Genomic DNA, 18,023 nt, shown 5'->3' on the forward strand with positions numbered 1-18,023 from the left:
CTTTCTTCAGGGACACTAATCACACAGATGGTAGGTATTCTTTGTATTCCGTATAGATATTTTCCTCTCCGATCTTTTTCATACTTGTCCCCATTTTGTTCACTTTTCCAGCCAGGTTTTTGTTTCCAGCTTTGTCCCTGTTTTGCATTTAGTGGTACCTCCATTTCTGTGGTCGTTTTATCTCTTACTTATTTTTCTTTCCCGAGCTTGGTGCTGTCCCTTTGTTACCTTATCGGTGTTTTTTGACATCTCGGACTATTCTGTATTAACAAATTGTATTTGTCCCTTGATAAACGCTGGGTGTTGTTTGCCCATTTTATTTCCTGTTCTGTTTTCCTGTTTTATTTTTCTCAGTTTTATTATTTTTTTCCATGCAGCCCCAAAGAGGCAAGTTTTCCTGTTTTAAATTTCAGGATGTAGATTCTGAGTTCCATCTCCCTGAGTGGAGGGACTTCTTCCTGAACGAGCTGTTTGCAGCTAGATAATGGGGCAAGGGCCTGGAGGGTGTGCGCGGCCTGCAGCGAGTAGCTCTTCCTTGGTCCCCAGATTTACGAGTGTGTACATGTGTTTGTGTGTGTCCATGTGTGCGAGTGAGTGAGTTGTGTACAGGCGTGAGTGTGCGCGTCTTTGAGTGCATGTGCCCGCGTGCGGCTGTGCACACGAGTGCATGCATCTGTGGGTGTGTGAGTGCACGTGCATGTGAGGGCGTGCTTTATCCATTCCTCAGCTTCAGAAAAGCAGAGGCCAGCAGTGGACAATCACCCTTGTCCTCCCTTTGCAGCTTGGTGGTGAAGAGGTATGAGGGCCAGTTTTCTAATTTAGTTCTCCCTGTTCTGACTTCCCATCAGTGTGTTTTAGGGAAAAATGGGCAGAAGCAATTTTATTCTATCATCTTTCCAATTGGAAGTATTCCACTTAATGTACAACATTTATTTTACTGTAATCTGTCAAAATTTAGTACATTATTTCTACTACTTTATATATATTTTTAAAGATTTATTTATTTATGAGAGAGAGAGCGAGCGAGCATGCACGGGGGAGGGGCAGAGGGAGAGAGAGAGAGAATCCTCAAGCAGACTCCCCGCTGAGTGCGGAGCCCAACACGGGGCTCCATCCCAGGACCCTGAGATCATGACCTGAGCCAAAACCAAGAGATGGATGCTTAACTGACTGAGCTACCCAGGTGCCCCTAGTATTTTATATTTTTTGGTAACAGCTTTGAGATAAAATTCAGATACCATGCAGTTCACCCATTTAAGGTATACAATTCAGTGGTTTCAGTATATTCACGGAGTTGGGCCATCATCACCATGGTCAATTTCAGAACATTTTCATTACCCCAGAAAGAAACACAGCAGTTTTTAGCTATCACCCCCCCCCACCACCAAACTCACTACCTGCTCCTAGTTAGGTAACGACTAATCTACTTTCTCTTTCTGTAGGTTTATCTGTATTTTATAAAGGGAATCATACAATATGTGGTCCTTTATGACTGGCTTCTGTCATCTAGTGTAATATTTTCTAGGTTCCTTCTTCTTTTTTTTTTTTTTAAAGATTTTATTTATTTATTTGACAGAGAGAGAGACAGCCAGCGAGAAAGGGAACACAAGCAGGGGGAGTGGGAGAGGAAGAAGCAGGCTCCCAGCAGAGGAGCCCGATGCGGGGCTCGATCCCAGAACACCGGGATCACGCCCTGAGCCGAACGCAGACGCCCAACGACTGCGCCACCCAGGCGCCCCCTAGGTTCCTTCTTCTTGTAGCATATATTAGTACTTGATTCCTTTCTTTTTTTTTTTTTAAGATTTTATTTATTTAGTTGACAGAAAAAGAGAGTGAGCACAAGCAGGGGGAGTGGCAGGCAGAGGAAGGGGGAGAAGCCGGCTCCCCGCCAAGCAGGGAGCCCAATGTGGGACTCAATCCCAGGACGCTGGGATCAACACCTGAGCTGAAGGCATACGCTTAACCGACAGGCCACCCAGGCGCCCCTGTACTTGACATTCCTTTTTATGGCTGAATAATACTCCATGATACAGATATACCACATTTTATGTATCCATTCACCAATCGATGGACATTTGAGTGGTTACCATCCTCTGACTATTACATACAAGTTTTTGAGTGAACATAGATTTTCATTTCCTCTAGATACGTGCTTCAGAGTAGAGCTGTTGGACCACATGGTAACTCCTTGTAACTTTTTGAGGACCTGCCAGACTGGTCTCCAAATCAGCTGCATCGTTTTACAACTCACCCTCCATACCCCACATATTGGGACTCTGATTTTTTCAAACTCTAGCTAACATTTTTTATCATCTGATAACTTTTTTTTTTTAAGATTTTATTTATTTATTCCACAGAGATAGAGACAGCCAGCGAGAGAGGGAACACAAGCAGGGGGAGTGGGAGAGGAAGAAGCAGGCTCCCAGCGGAGGAGCCTGATGTGGGGCTCGACCCCAGAACGCCAGGATCACGCCCTGAGCCGAAGGCAGACGCTTAACCGCTGTGCCACCCAGGCGCCCCCATCTGATAACTTTTTGATTATAGGTGTCCTATAGTGGATGTGAGTTGATGTCTCGTTGTAGTTTTGATTTGCATTTCCCTGATGATCAGTGATGGTGGGCATCTTCTGATGTGCTTGTTGGCACTGCGTATTTTCTTTACAGAAACGTCTCTTCATATCCTTTGCCCAACCAACCATTTGGTTGTCTTTTTATTACTAAGTTGTACATATATATACTAGATACAAGTCTCTTGTCAGTTATATGATTTGCAGATATTTTCTCCCCTTCTGTTCCTTCCCATTCTTTTTACTTGCTTCATGTTATCCAAAGTTTTTAATATCGATGAAGTCTAATTTATCTGTTTTTTTCTTGTGCTTTTGTTGTCATACAAAAGAAACCATTGCCTATTCCAAGGTCATGAAGATTTACTTCTGTGTTTTCTTCCCAAAGTTGTATGGTTTTGGCTCTTACATTTAGTCTTTGATTTACTTTGAATTAATGTTCGTATATGGTATGAGGTAGGGGTCCAACTTCATTCTTTTGCATGTGGGTATCCAGTTGTCCCAGCACCATTTGTTAAAAAGATTATTCTTCCAACTGAATTATCAGAGCATGCTTGTTGAAAATCAGTTGACCATAAATGTGAGCGTTGATTTCTGGACTCTATTCCATTGCCCTGTGTGTCCATGCTTATGCCAGTACCATACAGTTTTGCTGACTGTAGTTTTGAAATAGGTTTGAGATTAGGAAGTGTAAGTCCTCCGATTTTGTCCTTCTTTTTCAAGATTGTTTTGACTATTCCAGATCCCGTACATTTCCATCTGATCGATCCACCTAATGAATCAGTTTATCAATCTGCAAGGAAGCCAGCTGGAATTTTGAAAGGGATTTTGTTGAATCTGTAGATCCATTTTGGAAGTATTGCCATCTTATCAATGTTAAGCCCTCCAATCCATTTTTATTTTTCCGTATTTTCCTAGTTCCCTTGCCTGTGTGTTTTGCAAATTGGGAGTCCCTTTCTATCTTGGCTCACCCTCTGAGGCTACTTCTTGGTTCAGGGGAGAATTGTCTAAAAACTGCTGCATGAAAATGTGAAGTAATGGTATGAACGCAGCTGTAAAAACCCAGAGGACAACACTGCTGAAACTGAAACCGTGGAGTTTTCTCAAAAGGTCTCTGGTCAGCTGCTGGTCAGAATTCTTAGAAGCGTGAGAGACTATGGACTCTGAGAAACAAACTGAGGGCCTCAGAGGGGAGGGGGGTGGGGGAATGGGATAGACCGGTGATGGGTAGTAAGGAGGGCACGTATTGCATGGTGCACTGGGTGTTATACACAACTAATGAATCATCGAGCCTTACATCGGAAACCGGGGATGTGCTGTATGGTGACTAACATAATAGAATAAAAAATATTAAAAAAAAATTCTGAATGGGGTATAAAAAAATACAGTTCAAGAGCGTCACTGCATGAAATGTGGATCCCAGAGTGGCTCAGGCAGGTCACCCTGTAAAGGCAGGACAGCTAGTAGGGAAGCTGATTTTTTTAAATTGTATTTTTAAAATTTAAACCTGCAGGAAGGATAAAGCCGTAGTACAGTCCGCACTTCCCCGTGGATTCTCATCTGAGTCCAGGACACACATGCGCACTGTGCACTTGCCCGCACTCAGAGACGCACCCCTTCTCAAGGCCTGGTTTTGCCGTGTAACTTTTTATTTAGGAGCGACATTAAATTTGCAGAGGGTCACAAAGGTAGTGTGGAGTAGTGTGTAGCACCGTCCCCTTGCATGACCATAGCACAGTTATCAAAATCAGTAGCACTGGCTCAGCACTTTCTTCAGATTTTTACCACTCTTTCCTCAATATTATCTCTGTCCCTGGATCACATCCAGGGTCCCCTAGTTACTATGTCTCCTTAATCTCCTCCCTTCTGTGATGGTTGTTGGTCTCTCCTTGTCTTTCATGACCTTGGCACATTGATGAATGCTGGCTAGGCAGTTCATAGAGCGAGCCTTATTTGGGGGCCTGTCCAGGGCTCTCTCCTGGTGAGTCTGGGTTGAGGGCTTGGAAAGAATTCCGCAGAGTACCTTCTCAACACAGCGTATCAGCACAGCCTGGCACTGATGGTATTATCCTTGTCACCTGAGGAAGGTGGCGCAGCCAGGTCCCTCCCCTGTGAAGTAACGGTTTCCCTTCCCAGACTGTTCAGTAGATGGGAATCACCCCAGTCCAGCCCACCCTGGGGAGGGGATTGGGCACCACCTGCTGGGGGGAAGGATATCAGAATTTTCGGACATTTGTTAAAACCAGCATGGTAATTAATAAATATTTTAGGGGAGAAGTCAGGGGCTGCGCAGATACCCCCTTAGTCTGTAAAGCTGTGCCCGCTGGTTTCAGCCCTGAGCGGTGGCCGTTGTCTGTGGCAGTTACACTGTGCTGTACTCATGGTGATTTTCTGTCCCACTCGTTCCATCTACGTACATTTATTGGAATTCTTCTGTAAGGAATATTTCTCCCTTCTTCCCCATTTATTTTCCCAGGCTTTGGTCTTGATGGCAGGAAGCAGCATGGAGTCCCGTATAAGAGCAAGACTCTGAGGGCCAGAGTATGGCTCAGCCACTGCTGTCCCATGGCCCACTGGGTGGTTGTGAGGAGTAATTGGTACCATGCATGGGAAGGGCTTAGAACCCCACTCAGCTCCTGTTCACACGGACTGTCGCATATCCCAGTCCCCCCGGGTCAGGCAGCAGGCACTATCCAGACTTGTGCCTGGTAGAAATGGATGTATCCATCCATCCATCCATCCATCCATCCATCCATCCATCCAGTTGTGTTGACTGGGTGATGTTTACTGAGTACTTAACATGGTTGTCAGAAGCTGTTCATACTTGAGAGTATTCCCCCATCACAGAGTCGTTTATCCTGTTAGAGATGTGAAGAAGTCATTGACTCAAGGGCGCATGGTGGGGAAGAGGCCAAGCTAAGTTCAGACCTGGCTGTATCCATTCTGGGAGCCTTGTTCCCCAGCGCTGCCCTGCCCTGCCCTGCCCTGCCCTGGGGGAGGCCAGCTGACATCCAGCAGGGCAGTGAGCAGAGGCTGTGTGGTAGAAGGGTCCTGAGTGCTGCCCTTGGAAAGCTGAGGTTGGCCAAGCCTTGGCACAGGGAGCGAGCCCGTTTGGAGGGTGTATGGGTAGCCCCAATGAAACACCTAAGTAGGTGCTCTTATGAATTTGCTCATCACCCTAATCTTCCTCATGTGCGGGGATGGAATACAAAATCTGAGATGCTTTCTTTTGCCTCCTCAGCGCATCTATTATCTTTCCCTGGAATTCTACATGGGCCGCACACTGCAGAACACGATGGTGAACCTGGGCCTTCAGAACGCTTGTGATGAAGCCATTTATCAGGTACAGGACCTTGGCGCCCGCTGCTGGGTAGCCTCTCGTGGCGCAGTAAGTTGTAATCCAGGCCCCCAGAGGTGAGCACTGACACTGACATTTGCTGCCGTCTGGGGCCAGGAGTGACTTATGTTTGTCCTACACGGGGCAGAATAGGTTGGTGGGTGACACTCCTTCTCAAGGGGAAAACATGAGGATTGGATGGGAAGCTAACGCATGGGCGTGTAAGCACGGGATTGCATTGTGATGGTAAGGGTTCGAGGCTTCCGAAAGCCCTTGCCCGCCTCATTCCCACCCCCGGGGCAGATTTACCACAGGGCAGAAGTGGTTGGTACTGTCCCATTTCTTGTCACCTCACTGAACTAGTAACCCACCTCGAGTCCCCTCTCCCACCCCGGCAACCTCTTGTGTTCATCTTGCCCTCTAGGTATGAAATTGCCCTTTCTCCCCAGTCAGAATAAAAACTGCCTTTGCTTAAGCGTTCTTCATTCACAGTTATTCCCTTGGATGCTGATTCTGTCCACAGTTCATTTGTCTGTTTTCTGTCTCCATACCCCCTCCCCTGGACACATCTTCCTCCTGCACTGGACACTCAGTATACAATTCCCAGGGTATGAACGTGCAGCACTCCCATCCTCCTGCCTGAACATAGCAGGGTCCTCACCAAAGTCTTCCTGCCCCTAGCGCCTTCTGCTGCCTTTGCTTTTGTTCAGTTTTGATGCGGGAGGCGCTCTGGGGCCTTGTTGGTAGTGGCATGGTAGGGACCTCACCTGGGTCTCAGGCGGCCTCACATTTCTGGGGCTCCTGTCTCCCCCTCCACAACTTAGTGGAGAGGAGTTGGTGGGGCAGGTAGTTTCAGTTGGCAAAATAAAAATTTGGAAAAAAAATTTGACTTCCCCAAATGGGAATAGTATCCTCAAAATTATCTAAAAAGAGACTGGACGGGAGGATGGTGATGGAGTAGGAGGACCCTAAGCTTGCCTTGTCCCATGAACACCTAAATACCCCAGAAATCAACCTGAAGACTGACGGAACAAATTCTCCAACTAAAGGGAGAAAAGAGGCTACATCAAAGAAGGTAGGAAGTGTGGCGACGTGGATGGTTTGGGAGAGAAATGGATCAGGGCATGGTGGTGGTGGGGAGGGAGCCATGATTGCAGAGAACAGCAAGAGACAGCCTAGCACACAGGGGAGCATACGGAGAAGAGGAATTCCCCACAGCAACTGACTTGGAAAGTGAGAGAGGCCGCATTTCATGACTTCTTGCAACCAGTGGGGCTTACTTATAGCCTGGAGTTTTAGAGGGCAACAGGCTTGGCTGGGGTAGTGGGGAGGTTATTTTCTCATCTCGGAGCATGTCGCTGAGAGGCAGCATTCATAGAGATCCCTCTGAGAACAAAGGAACTGGCAGGTACCATTTCTCTCCCCTACCCCTCAGCATAAGCACAGGGCCACCTGCGGGAATTGGCACAGTGTCGACACTCACTAGGTAACTGCTTATACCAAGTCCCACCCCATCCCCAACTCCCGTGGAATTGCCCCTCCCAGTCATGCTTGTCTCAGTCCCAGGGTGATGGATCCCCTCCGCCAGAAGACTGGCCCAAACCCCTGCTCCCACCATGTCTCAAGGAGTTTTGGGGGGTCTCGGTTTCAGCAGTGGCGGAGACAGGTACCATTTCACAGGCAGACCAGAGCACACCTAGTTAAAACTTGCCACATTCGGGCCAAGGACTGAACACTGCCCACAACAAAGGGACCCCCTGCAGATGACTGGCCTGAAGGACAGAGTGGCCAGGACACAACAGCAGGGTGCACACAGCACACACTGGAGACATGCCCTGAAATGCCAGGTCCTGCGGAACGTGGGACACTACACTGCACAGCACTACCGAACCTCTTCTTCATGAAGCCATTACTCTCAAGAATAGGGGATGTAGCTGGCTTTCGTAACACACAGAAGCAGGCATAGAGACCTGGAGAAAATGAGAAGACAAATTTATTCCAAATGACAGAACAAGATAAGGCCACAGCCAGATGTCTAAGCAAGACAGATAAAAGTAACATGCCTGATGGAGAATTTAAAGATCATAAAGATACTTGCTGGACTTGAGAAAAGAGTGGAAAGCACCAGTGAGTCGATTAACACAGAGATACGTAACATAACAGACATAAAGTGTTCAATACGCAAAATGAGAAACATGCTTGATGGAATGAACAGCAGGCCAGAAGAAGCAGAGGAAAGAATGACTTAGAACACAGAGTATTGGAAAGTAATCAAGTTTAAGAAAAGAGAGAGAAAAGAATTATGCAAAACAAGAATAGACTTAGAGAAATCAATGACTCTATCAAACATACTATAAGGGTCCCACAAGAGAGGGAAAAGGGGGCGAAAAATTTAGTTGAGGAAATAATAGCTGAAAACTTCCCTAGTCTGGGAAGGAAACATAACCAGATCCAAGAGGCACAGAGAACCCCCCAGCAGAATCAACAAAAGCACATTCCCACCAAGACATTGTAATTAAAATGGCAAAATGTAGTGATAAAAAAATTTAAAGCAGCAAAACAAAAGAAGACAGTTACATACAAGGAAAACCCTATAAGGCCTTCAGTGGAGTTTTCAGTTTAGAAACTTTTCAAGCTAGAAGGGAATGGCATGATATATTCAAAGTGCTAAATGGGAAAAATCTTCAGACAAGACTACTGTATCCAGAAAGGCTGTCATTCAGCATAGAAGGAGAAATAAAGAGTTTCCCAGAGAAACAAAAAATAAAGGAGTTCATGACCGCTAAACCAGCCCTGCAAGAAATATTAAGGGGACACTTTGAGTGGAAGGGAAAGACCAAAAACGACACTATGAAAGTAGGAAACACAAAGCAGTAAAATGAACATTTCCATGAAAAATCAGTCAAGGAGCTCACAAAATAAAAGGATGTGAGATATGACACCATATACCTAAAACATAGGGAGGAGAGGAATAAAGAATTGGTCCGAACTTAACCATCAACTTAATATAAACATATATGCAGAAGATGTTATATAAAAACCTAATAGGGGGCGCCTGGGTGGCTTGGTCGGTTAAGCATCTGCCTTTGGCTCGGGTCTGATCCTCGAGTCTTGGAATCAAGCCCTGTGTTGGGCTCCCTGCTCAGCAGGGAGCCTGTTTCTCTCTCTCCAGCTCCCCCTGTTTGTGCTCGCTTGCTCGCTGTCAAATAAATAAAATCTTAAAAAAAAAAAAAAAAAAAAACAGCTAACAGTAACCACAAATCAAAAACCACTAACAAACGTGCAAAGAATAAAGAGAGAGAAATCCAAATATATCACTAAAGAAAACCAGCAGACCATGAAAGAAAGAGAAGAAAGGGTCAAAGAAAAACTTCAGAAACCACTACAAAATAAGTAATAAGATGGCAATAAATACATATCTAGGAATAATCTCTGAATGTAAATGGGCTTAATGTTCCAATCAGAAGACAGGGCAGGGGCACCTGGCTGGCTCAGTCGGAAGAGCCTGCAACTCTTCATCTCGGGGTTGTGAACTTGAGCCCTATGTGGGGAGTAGAGGTTACTTACTAAAAAAAAAAAGACATAGGGTATCAGAATGAGTAAAAGAACAGGGCCCATCTATATGCTATCTACAAGAGACTCACTTTATTTATTTATTTATTTATTTATTTATTTATTTATTTATTTTTAAGATTTTATTTATTTATTTGACAGAGAGAGAGACAGCCAGCGAGAGAGGGAACACAAGCAGGGGGAGGGGGAGAGGAAGAAGCAGGCTCCCAGCGGAGGAGCCTGACGTGGGGCTCGATCCCAGCACCCCGGGATCACGCCCTGAGCCGAAGGCAGACGCTTAACGACTGCACCACCCAGGCGCCCCAAGAGACTCACTTTATTTTTTATTTTTTTTTTTAAAGATTTTATTTATTTATTTGACAGAGATAGAGACAGCCAGCGAGAGAGGGAACACAAGCAGGGGGAGTGGGAGAGGAAGATGCAGGCTCACAGCAGAGGAGCCTGATGTGGGGCTCGATCCCATAACGCCGGGATCACGCCCTGAGCCGAAGGCAGACGCTTAACCGCTGTGCCACCCAGGCGCCCCCCAAGAGACTCACTTTAAACCTAAAGACACCTGCAGATCGGAAGCGAAGGGTTGGAGAAACATGTATTATGCAAATGGATGTGAAAAGAAAGCTGGAATAGCAATACTTATTTTGGACAAAATAGATTTTCAAACAAAGACTGTAATAAGAGACAAAGAAGGACACTATATAAATCATAAAGGGGATAATCCAACAGGAAGATATAAAAATTGTAAATATTTATGCACCCAACACAGGAGCACCCAAATACATAAAATAGTTATAATAAACACAAAGGAACTATTTGATAATAATACAATAATAGTAGGGAACATAACACCCCTCTTATTGATGGATAGATCATCCAAACAGAAATTCAATGAGGAAGCCATGGCTTTTTTAAAAAAAGATTTTACTCATTTATTTAAGAGAGAGAGCACGAGGGAGGAGGATGGGTAGAGGGAGAGGGAGAAGCAGGCTCCCCACTGAGCAGGGAGCCAGATGTGGGGCCCAATCCCAGGACCCTGAGATCACGACCTGAGCAGAAGGCAGACACTTCACTGACTGAGCCACCCAGGCGCCCAAAACCGTGGCTTTGAATGACACATTGGACCAGGTGGAGTTAACAGATATATTTAGAACATTCCATCCTAAAACAGCAGAATACACATTCTTTTCAGGTGCACGTGGAACATTCCCCAGAATAGATCCATATTAATTAGGCCACAAAACAAGTTTCAACAAATTCAAAAGGATCGAAGTCACACCATGCATCTTTTCTGACCACAACACTACCTCAAGAAGCAAGAAAAATCTCAAATAAACAACCTAAACATGCACCTAAAGGAGCTAGACAAAGAATAAATAAAACCCCAAACCAGCAGAAGGAAGGAAATAATAAAGATAAGAGCAGAAATAAATGATATAGAAACCAAAAAAACAAAACAAAACAAAAAAACCAGTAGAGCAGATAAATAAAACCAGGAGCTCATTCTTTGAAAACATCAACAAAATTGATAAACCTTCAGCCAGACTCATCAAAAAACAAGGAGAAAGGACTCAAATAAATAAAATTACAAATGAAAGAAGAGAAATAACCGCTGACACCAAGAAATACAATCAATCGTAAGAGAATATTATGAAGAACTATATGGCAACAAATTGGACAGCCCAGAAGAAATGGATAAATTCCTGGAAACCTATAACCCACCAAAACTGAGGCAGGAAGAAATAGAAAATTTCTTTACCAGCAAAGAAATCAAATCGGTAATCAAAAAACTTCCAACAAATAAAAGTCCAGGACCAGACAGATTCACGAGTGAATTCTACGCAACATTTACAGAAGAGTTAATACCCATTCTTCTCAAACTATTCCAAAAAATAGAAAAGGAAGGAAAACTTATAAATTCATTCTATGAGGCCAACATTACCCTAATTCCAAAACCAGATGAAGATACGCATAAAAAGAGAAGTACAGGCAATATCCCTGATGAACACGGATGCAAAAAACCTCAACAAAATACTTAAGTTTCTGACATCAGCCAGAGCAACATTTTTCCAAATATGTTTCCTGAGGTTAGGGAGATAAAAGCAAAAATAAACGATTAGGATTACATTAAAATAAAACGCTTTTGCACAGGAGAGGAAACAACCAACAAAACAAAAAGGCAACCTATGGAATGGGAGAAGATATTTGCAAATGACCTATCCAATAAAGAGTTAGTATTGAAAATATATAAAGAACTTACAGCTCAACAGCCAAAAAACAGTCCAATTTTAAAAATGCACAGAAGACATGAACATATTTCTCCAAGAAGACATCCAGACGGCCAACAGACACATGAAAAGATGCTCAACATCACTCATCATCAGGGAAATGCAAATCACAACTATAATGAGGTGTGACCTCATCCATGTCAGAATCACTAAAATCAAACACACACGAAACAACAAGTGCTGCTGAGGATGTGGAGAAAGGGGAACCCTCGTACACTGTTGGTGGGAATGCCAACTGGTACAGCCACTCTGGAAAACAGTGTGGAGGTTCCTCAAAACATTAAAAATAGAGCTACCCTACAACCCAGTAATCACCCTACTGGGTATTTACCCTAAAAATACAAAATCAGTAATTCAAAGGGATACAAAATACCCCTGTGTTTATGGCAGCATTATTTACAGTAATCAAATTATGGAAGCAGCCCCGGTGTCCATTGCTATATGAATGGGTAAAGAAGAGGTGGTACATACATACAATGGAATATTACTCAGCCATAAATAAGAATCTAATCTTGCCTTTTGCAACAACATGGGTGAAGCTAGAGAGTATAATGCTAAGTAAAATAAGTCTGAGAGGAAAAGTACCATATGATTTCACTCATGTGGAATTTAAGAAATAAACGAGCAAAGGGAAGAAAGAGAGAGAAACCAAGAAACAGGCTCTTAACTGTAGAGAACAAACTGATGGTTACCAGAGGGGAGGAGTGGGGGATGGGTGAGATAGGCGGCGGGGATTAAAGAGTGCACTTGTCGTAATGTGCACAGAGTGATGTATTCAGTGTTTTGAATCACTATATTGTACACCTGAAACCAGTATAACACTGTATGTTAACTATGCTGAAATTAGAATTAAAAAATTATCTAGAAAGATAGACATTATCCTCGCAGGTGATTTGTCATTTGACTTGTTTACTGAGTATAAGTGTCAGAATGCATCTGTAATGACCACAGAACATGTAATGTTTAGGTCTTCAGTGGAATTTGTTGTTATAGGAAGCGTTTTATTTTTTGAAACATTTTCTCTTTTTATAATTCTTACAGATAGTAAAGATTTAAGGGAATGTTTATACCATAAATAGGCCATATCTGTTTACAATTTTTATTACACAAAAAACATGTTAATTATAGAAACTGTATAGCATATATCCTTTTATATGTATATTTTTTTCTTTAAAGTGATACTTCACTCACTGTTAAGCTTTTTATTAATCTTGTATTTGAAAGGTTTTCCTGATGATCAAAGCTTCAGTGTCTCCATGTGCACAGTTGCTGGGCCCTTCTAGTCGTAAGATGGGGTGCCAGACGTTTTGAGTGGGAACTGAATGATGATGCAGAGCTTAGATGGGCCTCCTCCCCCAAGCCCCCCCCCCCATTTATAATGTAGTATAGAGAGTGAAACATGCCACTACTCTATTGTACAGGGCTGGAAAGTAGTTCTGGGGAGCAGGTTACACTAAAAACTGGAACTTCAATAGAAGCAGCTCCCTCCTGACTGAGCCATCAAGGGTGTATTTAAATATTTTTTTATCATAGAAAGTTTAAATTATGTACTAAAATGGAGTGACTGCTATGATGAACCCCTTCCATATACCCATCACCGGGCTCCACTTGTCTTCAAGCCCCACTCATGACCATTCTTGTTTCCCTCACACCCCCTGCTACTCCCAGATTATTTAAGCTAATGTCAAACTGCATATTTCACTTGTTGCTGTTTCAACTGGTATCTCTAAAGATAGGGTCATACCATTATGACCCTTAAGATATTGACCGTAATTTTCAGGCAGTTGACAAACTTGTTGATTGCCTTATAATTTTTTAACGGTGTATTCAGAAACTGAGTTGCATTTGGTTGATCTGTCTCTTATATTTCTCTTAATCTATAGACTTCTCCTCTTTTTTACTTTCCTGCCTTGCAGTTTATTTGTTGAAACTGGGTTTGTCCTGTAGAGTGTCCTGCAGTCTCTATTTGATTGATGGTGTCCCTAGCTGGGTTTGGTTTTTTTTAAAAAAGATTTTATTTATTTACTTGAGAGAGAAAGAGTGAGAGAGAGAGAGAGAGAGAGAGAGAGATCACAAGCAGAGGGGAGGGGTAGAGGGAGAAGCAGACTCCCCACTGAGCAGGGAGCCCGACTCGGGACTTGATCCCAGGACCCAGGGATCATGACCTGAGCCAAAGGCAGCCATTTAACTGGCTGAGCCACCCAGATGCTCCCTAGCTCATATCTAACTTGCTACCTGTCCCAAGGATTTTGCTCTCACCGGTTCTGCTCGACATCATAGTGATGGTTTTAGCTGGGGTATTTAGGCAAGAAATGGAATAACAAGCATCCAGATTAGAAAGGAAGAAGGAAACCTATCTCTATGTACAGCTGACATGATCTAGAAAATCCTATGGAAACCAATAAAAATACATTAGTACAAATGAATGAGTACAGCAACGTTGCAGGATATAAGATCAATATACAGAAATCAACTGAATTTTTATATACCTGCAATGAACAGTCCAAAAGTGAAATTAAGAAACAATTCCACTTAAAATAGCATCAAAAAGAATAAAATTCTTAGGAATTAATTTCCAAAAGAGATGTAGACTTACATTCTGAAAACTCTTAAAACATTATTGAAAGAAATTAAAGGAGACCTAAAAATGAAATGACATTATATGTCCATCCATGTCTTAGAAGACTTCATCTTAAGATGGCTGTACTCCCCAAATCAATCTACAGACTTATTGCAATTCCCACTAAAATTCCAGTTGTCTTCTTTGCAGAGATTGACAAACTGATCCTAAAATCCAGATGAAGTGCAACAGACCAGAAATCATTAAAACATACTTGAAAAAGAAGAGCACAGTCGAAGGACTCACACTTCCCAATTTCAGAACTCACTATGAAGCTATAGTCATCCAGACGGTGTGTACTGGCATAAGGATAAACATACAGAACAATGGGATAGAATTGAGAGTCCAGAAATAAACCCTCACATTTATAGTCAATTGATTTTTCCCCCTAGTTTTTCAAAATTGTGGTAAAATAAACATAACAAATTGCATTCATATTGTACCATACTCACCACCATCCATCTGTAGACCCCTTTCCATCTTGCAAAACTGAACCTGTATATCCATTCGACTCTAACTCCCCATTCTCCCCTCCCTCAAGCCCCTGACGGCTACCATTCTACTCTCTGTCTCTGTGAATCTGATATTCTAGGTACCTCATGTAAGTGAAATCACGCAATGTTTGTCTTTTTGTGACTGGCTTAATATCTTCAAGGTTCATCCGTGTTGTAGCACATGTCAGAATCTCCATCCTTCTTAAGGCTCTATGAGTAATAGTCCACTGTATGTATATACCACGCTGTGCTTATCCATTCATCTGTGGATAGACACTTCGATTGCTTCTGCCTTTTAGCTACTGTGAATAATACTTTTATGAACGTGAGTGTACAAATATCTCTTCAAGACCCTGCTTTCAGTTCTTTTTGGTATACACCTGAAGTGGAATTGCTGGATTATATGGTAAATCTATTTTAACTTTCTGAGGAAACATCATACTGTTTTCCACAGTGGTGACACCATTTTAATTTCCCACCAGTAGCGCACAAGAATTCCAATTTCTCCACATCCTCACCACCACTTGTTCTTTTTCCTTTTTTTTTTTTTTTTTGATAGTAGCCATTCTAACGTAAGGGAGATAGTATATCATTGTGGTTTTAATTAACATTATTTAACTACTGATGAGTGATATTAAGCATCTTTTCATGTGCTTATTGGTCATCTAAATATCTTCTCTGGAGAAATGTCTGTTCAAATCATTTGCCCATTTCTGAATTGAGCTGTTTGTTTTGTTGCTGTTGTTGAGTTTTAGGAGTTCTCTATTCTGGATATTAATCCCTTACCAGATACATGATTTGCTAATATTTTTTCCTGGGTTACCTTATCACTTTGTTGATAGTCCTTTGATGTGGAAAGTTTTTATTTTTCATGAAGTACAGTTTTTTCTTTTGCCTGTGCTTTTGGTAGTCTGTATAGTCAGTTGCTGTTTTCCTTTTTAAAGCAAAGGGTGCCAAAACACTCAATAGAGAAAAAATTGTTTTTTTGATAAATAGTGCTGGATGTCCACATGCAGATAAATGAAGTTGGATCCCTATTTCACACAACATATAAAAATTAAGTCAAAATGGATCAAAGACCTAAATATAAGAGCTAAAACATAAAACTCTTCGAAGAGCATATATGGATAACTCTTCATGATTTGGCAGTAGATTCTTAGAAATGACATCAAAAGCATAAGCAATAAAAGGAAAAATAGATAAACTGGACAAGAGTAAAAACTTGTGCATCAAAGGATATTATAAAGAAAGTGAAAAGACAAAGTAGGAGAAAATATTTGTAAATCATCAGTCTGTCAGGGTTTGGTATCCAGATTATGTATTAAGAACTCTTACAACTCAACAACAAAAAGACAGACAGCCTAATTTAAACATGGGCAAAGCACTTGAATCGACATTTTCCCCAAGAAGGTATACAAATGCTCAAAAAGCATGTGAAAAAGTACTCAGCATCATTAGTCATCAGGGAATGCAAATCAAAACCATGAGCTACCGCTTCACAGTCACTTGAGTGGCTATAATTGTAAAGACAGAGAACAAGTATTGGCTAGGATGTGGAGAAATTGGAACCTTCATATACTGCTGGGAGAAAGTAAAATGGTGGACCAGCTTTGGAAAATAGTTTGGCATTTACTCAAAAAGTTAAGCATAGCATTACCATGTAAACCAGCAATTTCACTCCAGGGTTTATTTCCAGGAAAAATGAAAACATACGTCTACACATAAAATTGTACCTGAATGTTCATCGCAGCATTATTCATAACAGCTGAAAAGCAGAACAAGCCTAAATATCCATCAGCTGATAAATGGATAAACAAAATGTGGAACAGTCATACAACCTAAAGCTACGCAGTGATACACGGTACTGACATGTGCTCCAGCATGGGTCAACCCTGAAAACATTATTGCTGTTGAAAGAAGCCAGATACAAAAGGCCACATGTTGGGGCGCCTGGGTGGCACAGCGGTTAAGCTTCTGCCTTCGGCTCAGGGCGTGATCCCGGCGTTATGGGATCGAGCCCCACATCAGGCTCCTCCGCTGGGAGCCTGCTTCTTCCTCTCCCACTCCCCCTGCTTGTGTTCCCTCTCTCGCTGGCTGTCTCTATCTCTGTCGAATAAATAAATAAACTCATTAAAAAAAAAAAGGCCACATGTTGTATGTTTCCGTTTATATGAAATGACAAGAATAGGCAAATCTGTGGTGACGGAAAATAGAGAAGTGATTGCCAGGGTCTGAGGGAGCAGGGAAAGTGGGAATGATTGCCAGTGAGCGTGGGGTTTGTTTTGGGGGCAGTGAAGTACTGGAATTAGTGGCGGTAGCACAACTTTGTGAATATGCTAAAAACCATTGAATTATAGCTCAGTAAAGAAAAAAGTAGGTTAAGTGTGCTCTGTCATGCTCTTTTTCTGCCTTCAGTTCGGAAACCCACTTTAGCAAGATTTTAGACTTTGTCAGTTAGCTATTTTTTGTGCCTCTTTTGCATGCTCTCAGACTCACGGCAGAATTTGCCTTACTAGGCAGAGGTGTGCCTGCAACATTCAAGGTTAAAAACATAAAAGGACAAGACATCTCGCCTCCCACATCTGCTCTTAGCCTGCCTTTATGTAGAGTGCTGGTCTTTGACTTCAGTAAGTGTTTCATGAATAAGAGGTTGCACAATCAGATAAATTTGGAAAATGTAGTTAAACGTGTTTCTTAACTTGGAGCCGGTGTATATTACTGGGTAAATCCTGCTTCCCCCACATACCCAGACTATTTTTGGTGGAACACACTCCTTGAAATTGCTATGGGAATTAAGTCAATATTTTGAAATCTTACTCTGAATCAGATTACTGTTTGTATTAATACCATTCAATTTACTTAATAGATGCTAAACCATCTCTTTATGACTTTGATGTTTTTATTTTTCCACAAGTTTGCTTTCAGCCTTTGTAATTTATCAGATTCTTGAAGTGCGGTCCGGAGACTCCTGGGGCCTCTGAGACCCTTCAGGTGGTCCACTAGGTCAGAACTATTTATTTTCATTGTATCATGACTATGTGGTGAAGTTTTTCAGAGGCTATATGATATGTAATATCTCAACAGATTGAATGCTAAGGCAGAAAGTGTATTAAAGAGATTTGTAAAAATGTACAACACTGCTACTCTTCTCAGT

General features: G+C 42.3%; 1 protein-coding gene across 1 annotated transcript in view; it reads left to right on the forward strand.

The window, feature by feature from the left end:
• Positions 1-18,023, forward strand: part of PYGB (glycogen phosphorylase B) — a 58,268-nt gene that overhangs the window by 9,045 nt on the left and 31,200 nt on the right. Inside the window, exon 2 of the mRNA XM_045810894.2 lies at positions 5,805-5,906. Within this exon, the coding sequence (XP_045666850.1) occupies positions 5,805-5,906 (102 nt within the window). The remainder of the gene's footprint in view (positions 1-5,804; positions 5,907-18,023) is intronic.

Source organism: Ursus americanus, chromosome 22, assembly GCF_024610735.1.
Source record: "Ursus americanus isolate L20-20 chromosome 22, mUrsAme1.1.p, whole genome shotgun sequence".
Classification (NCBI taxonomy): Eukaryota; Metazoa; Chordata; class Mammalia; order Carnivora; family Ursidae; genus Ursus; species Ursus americanus.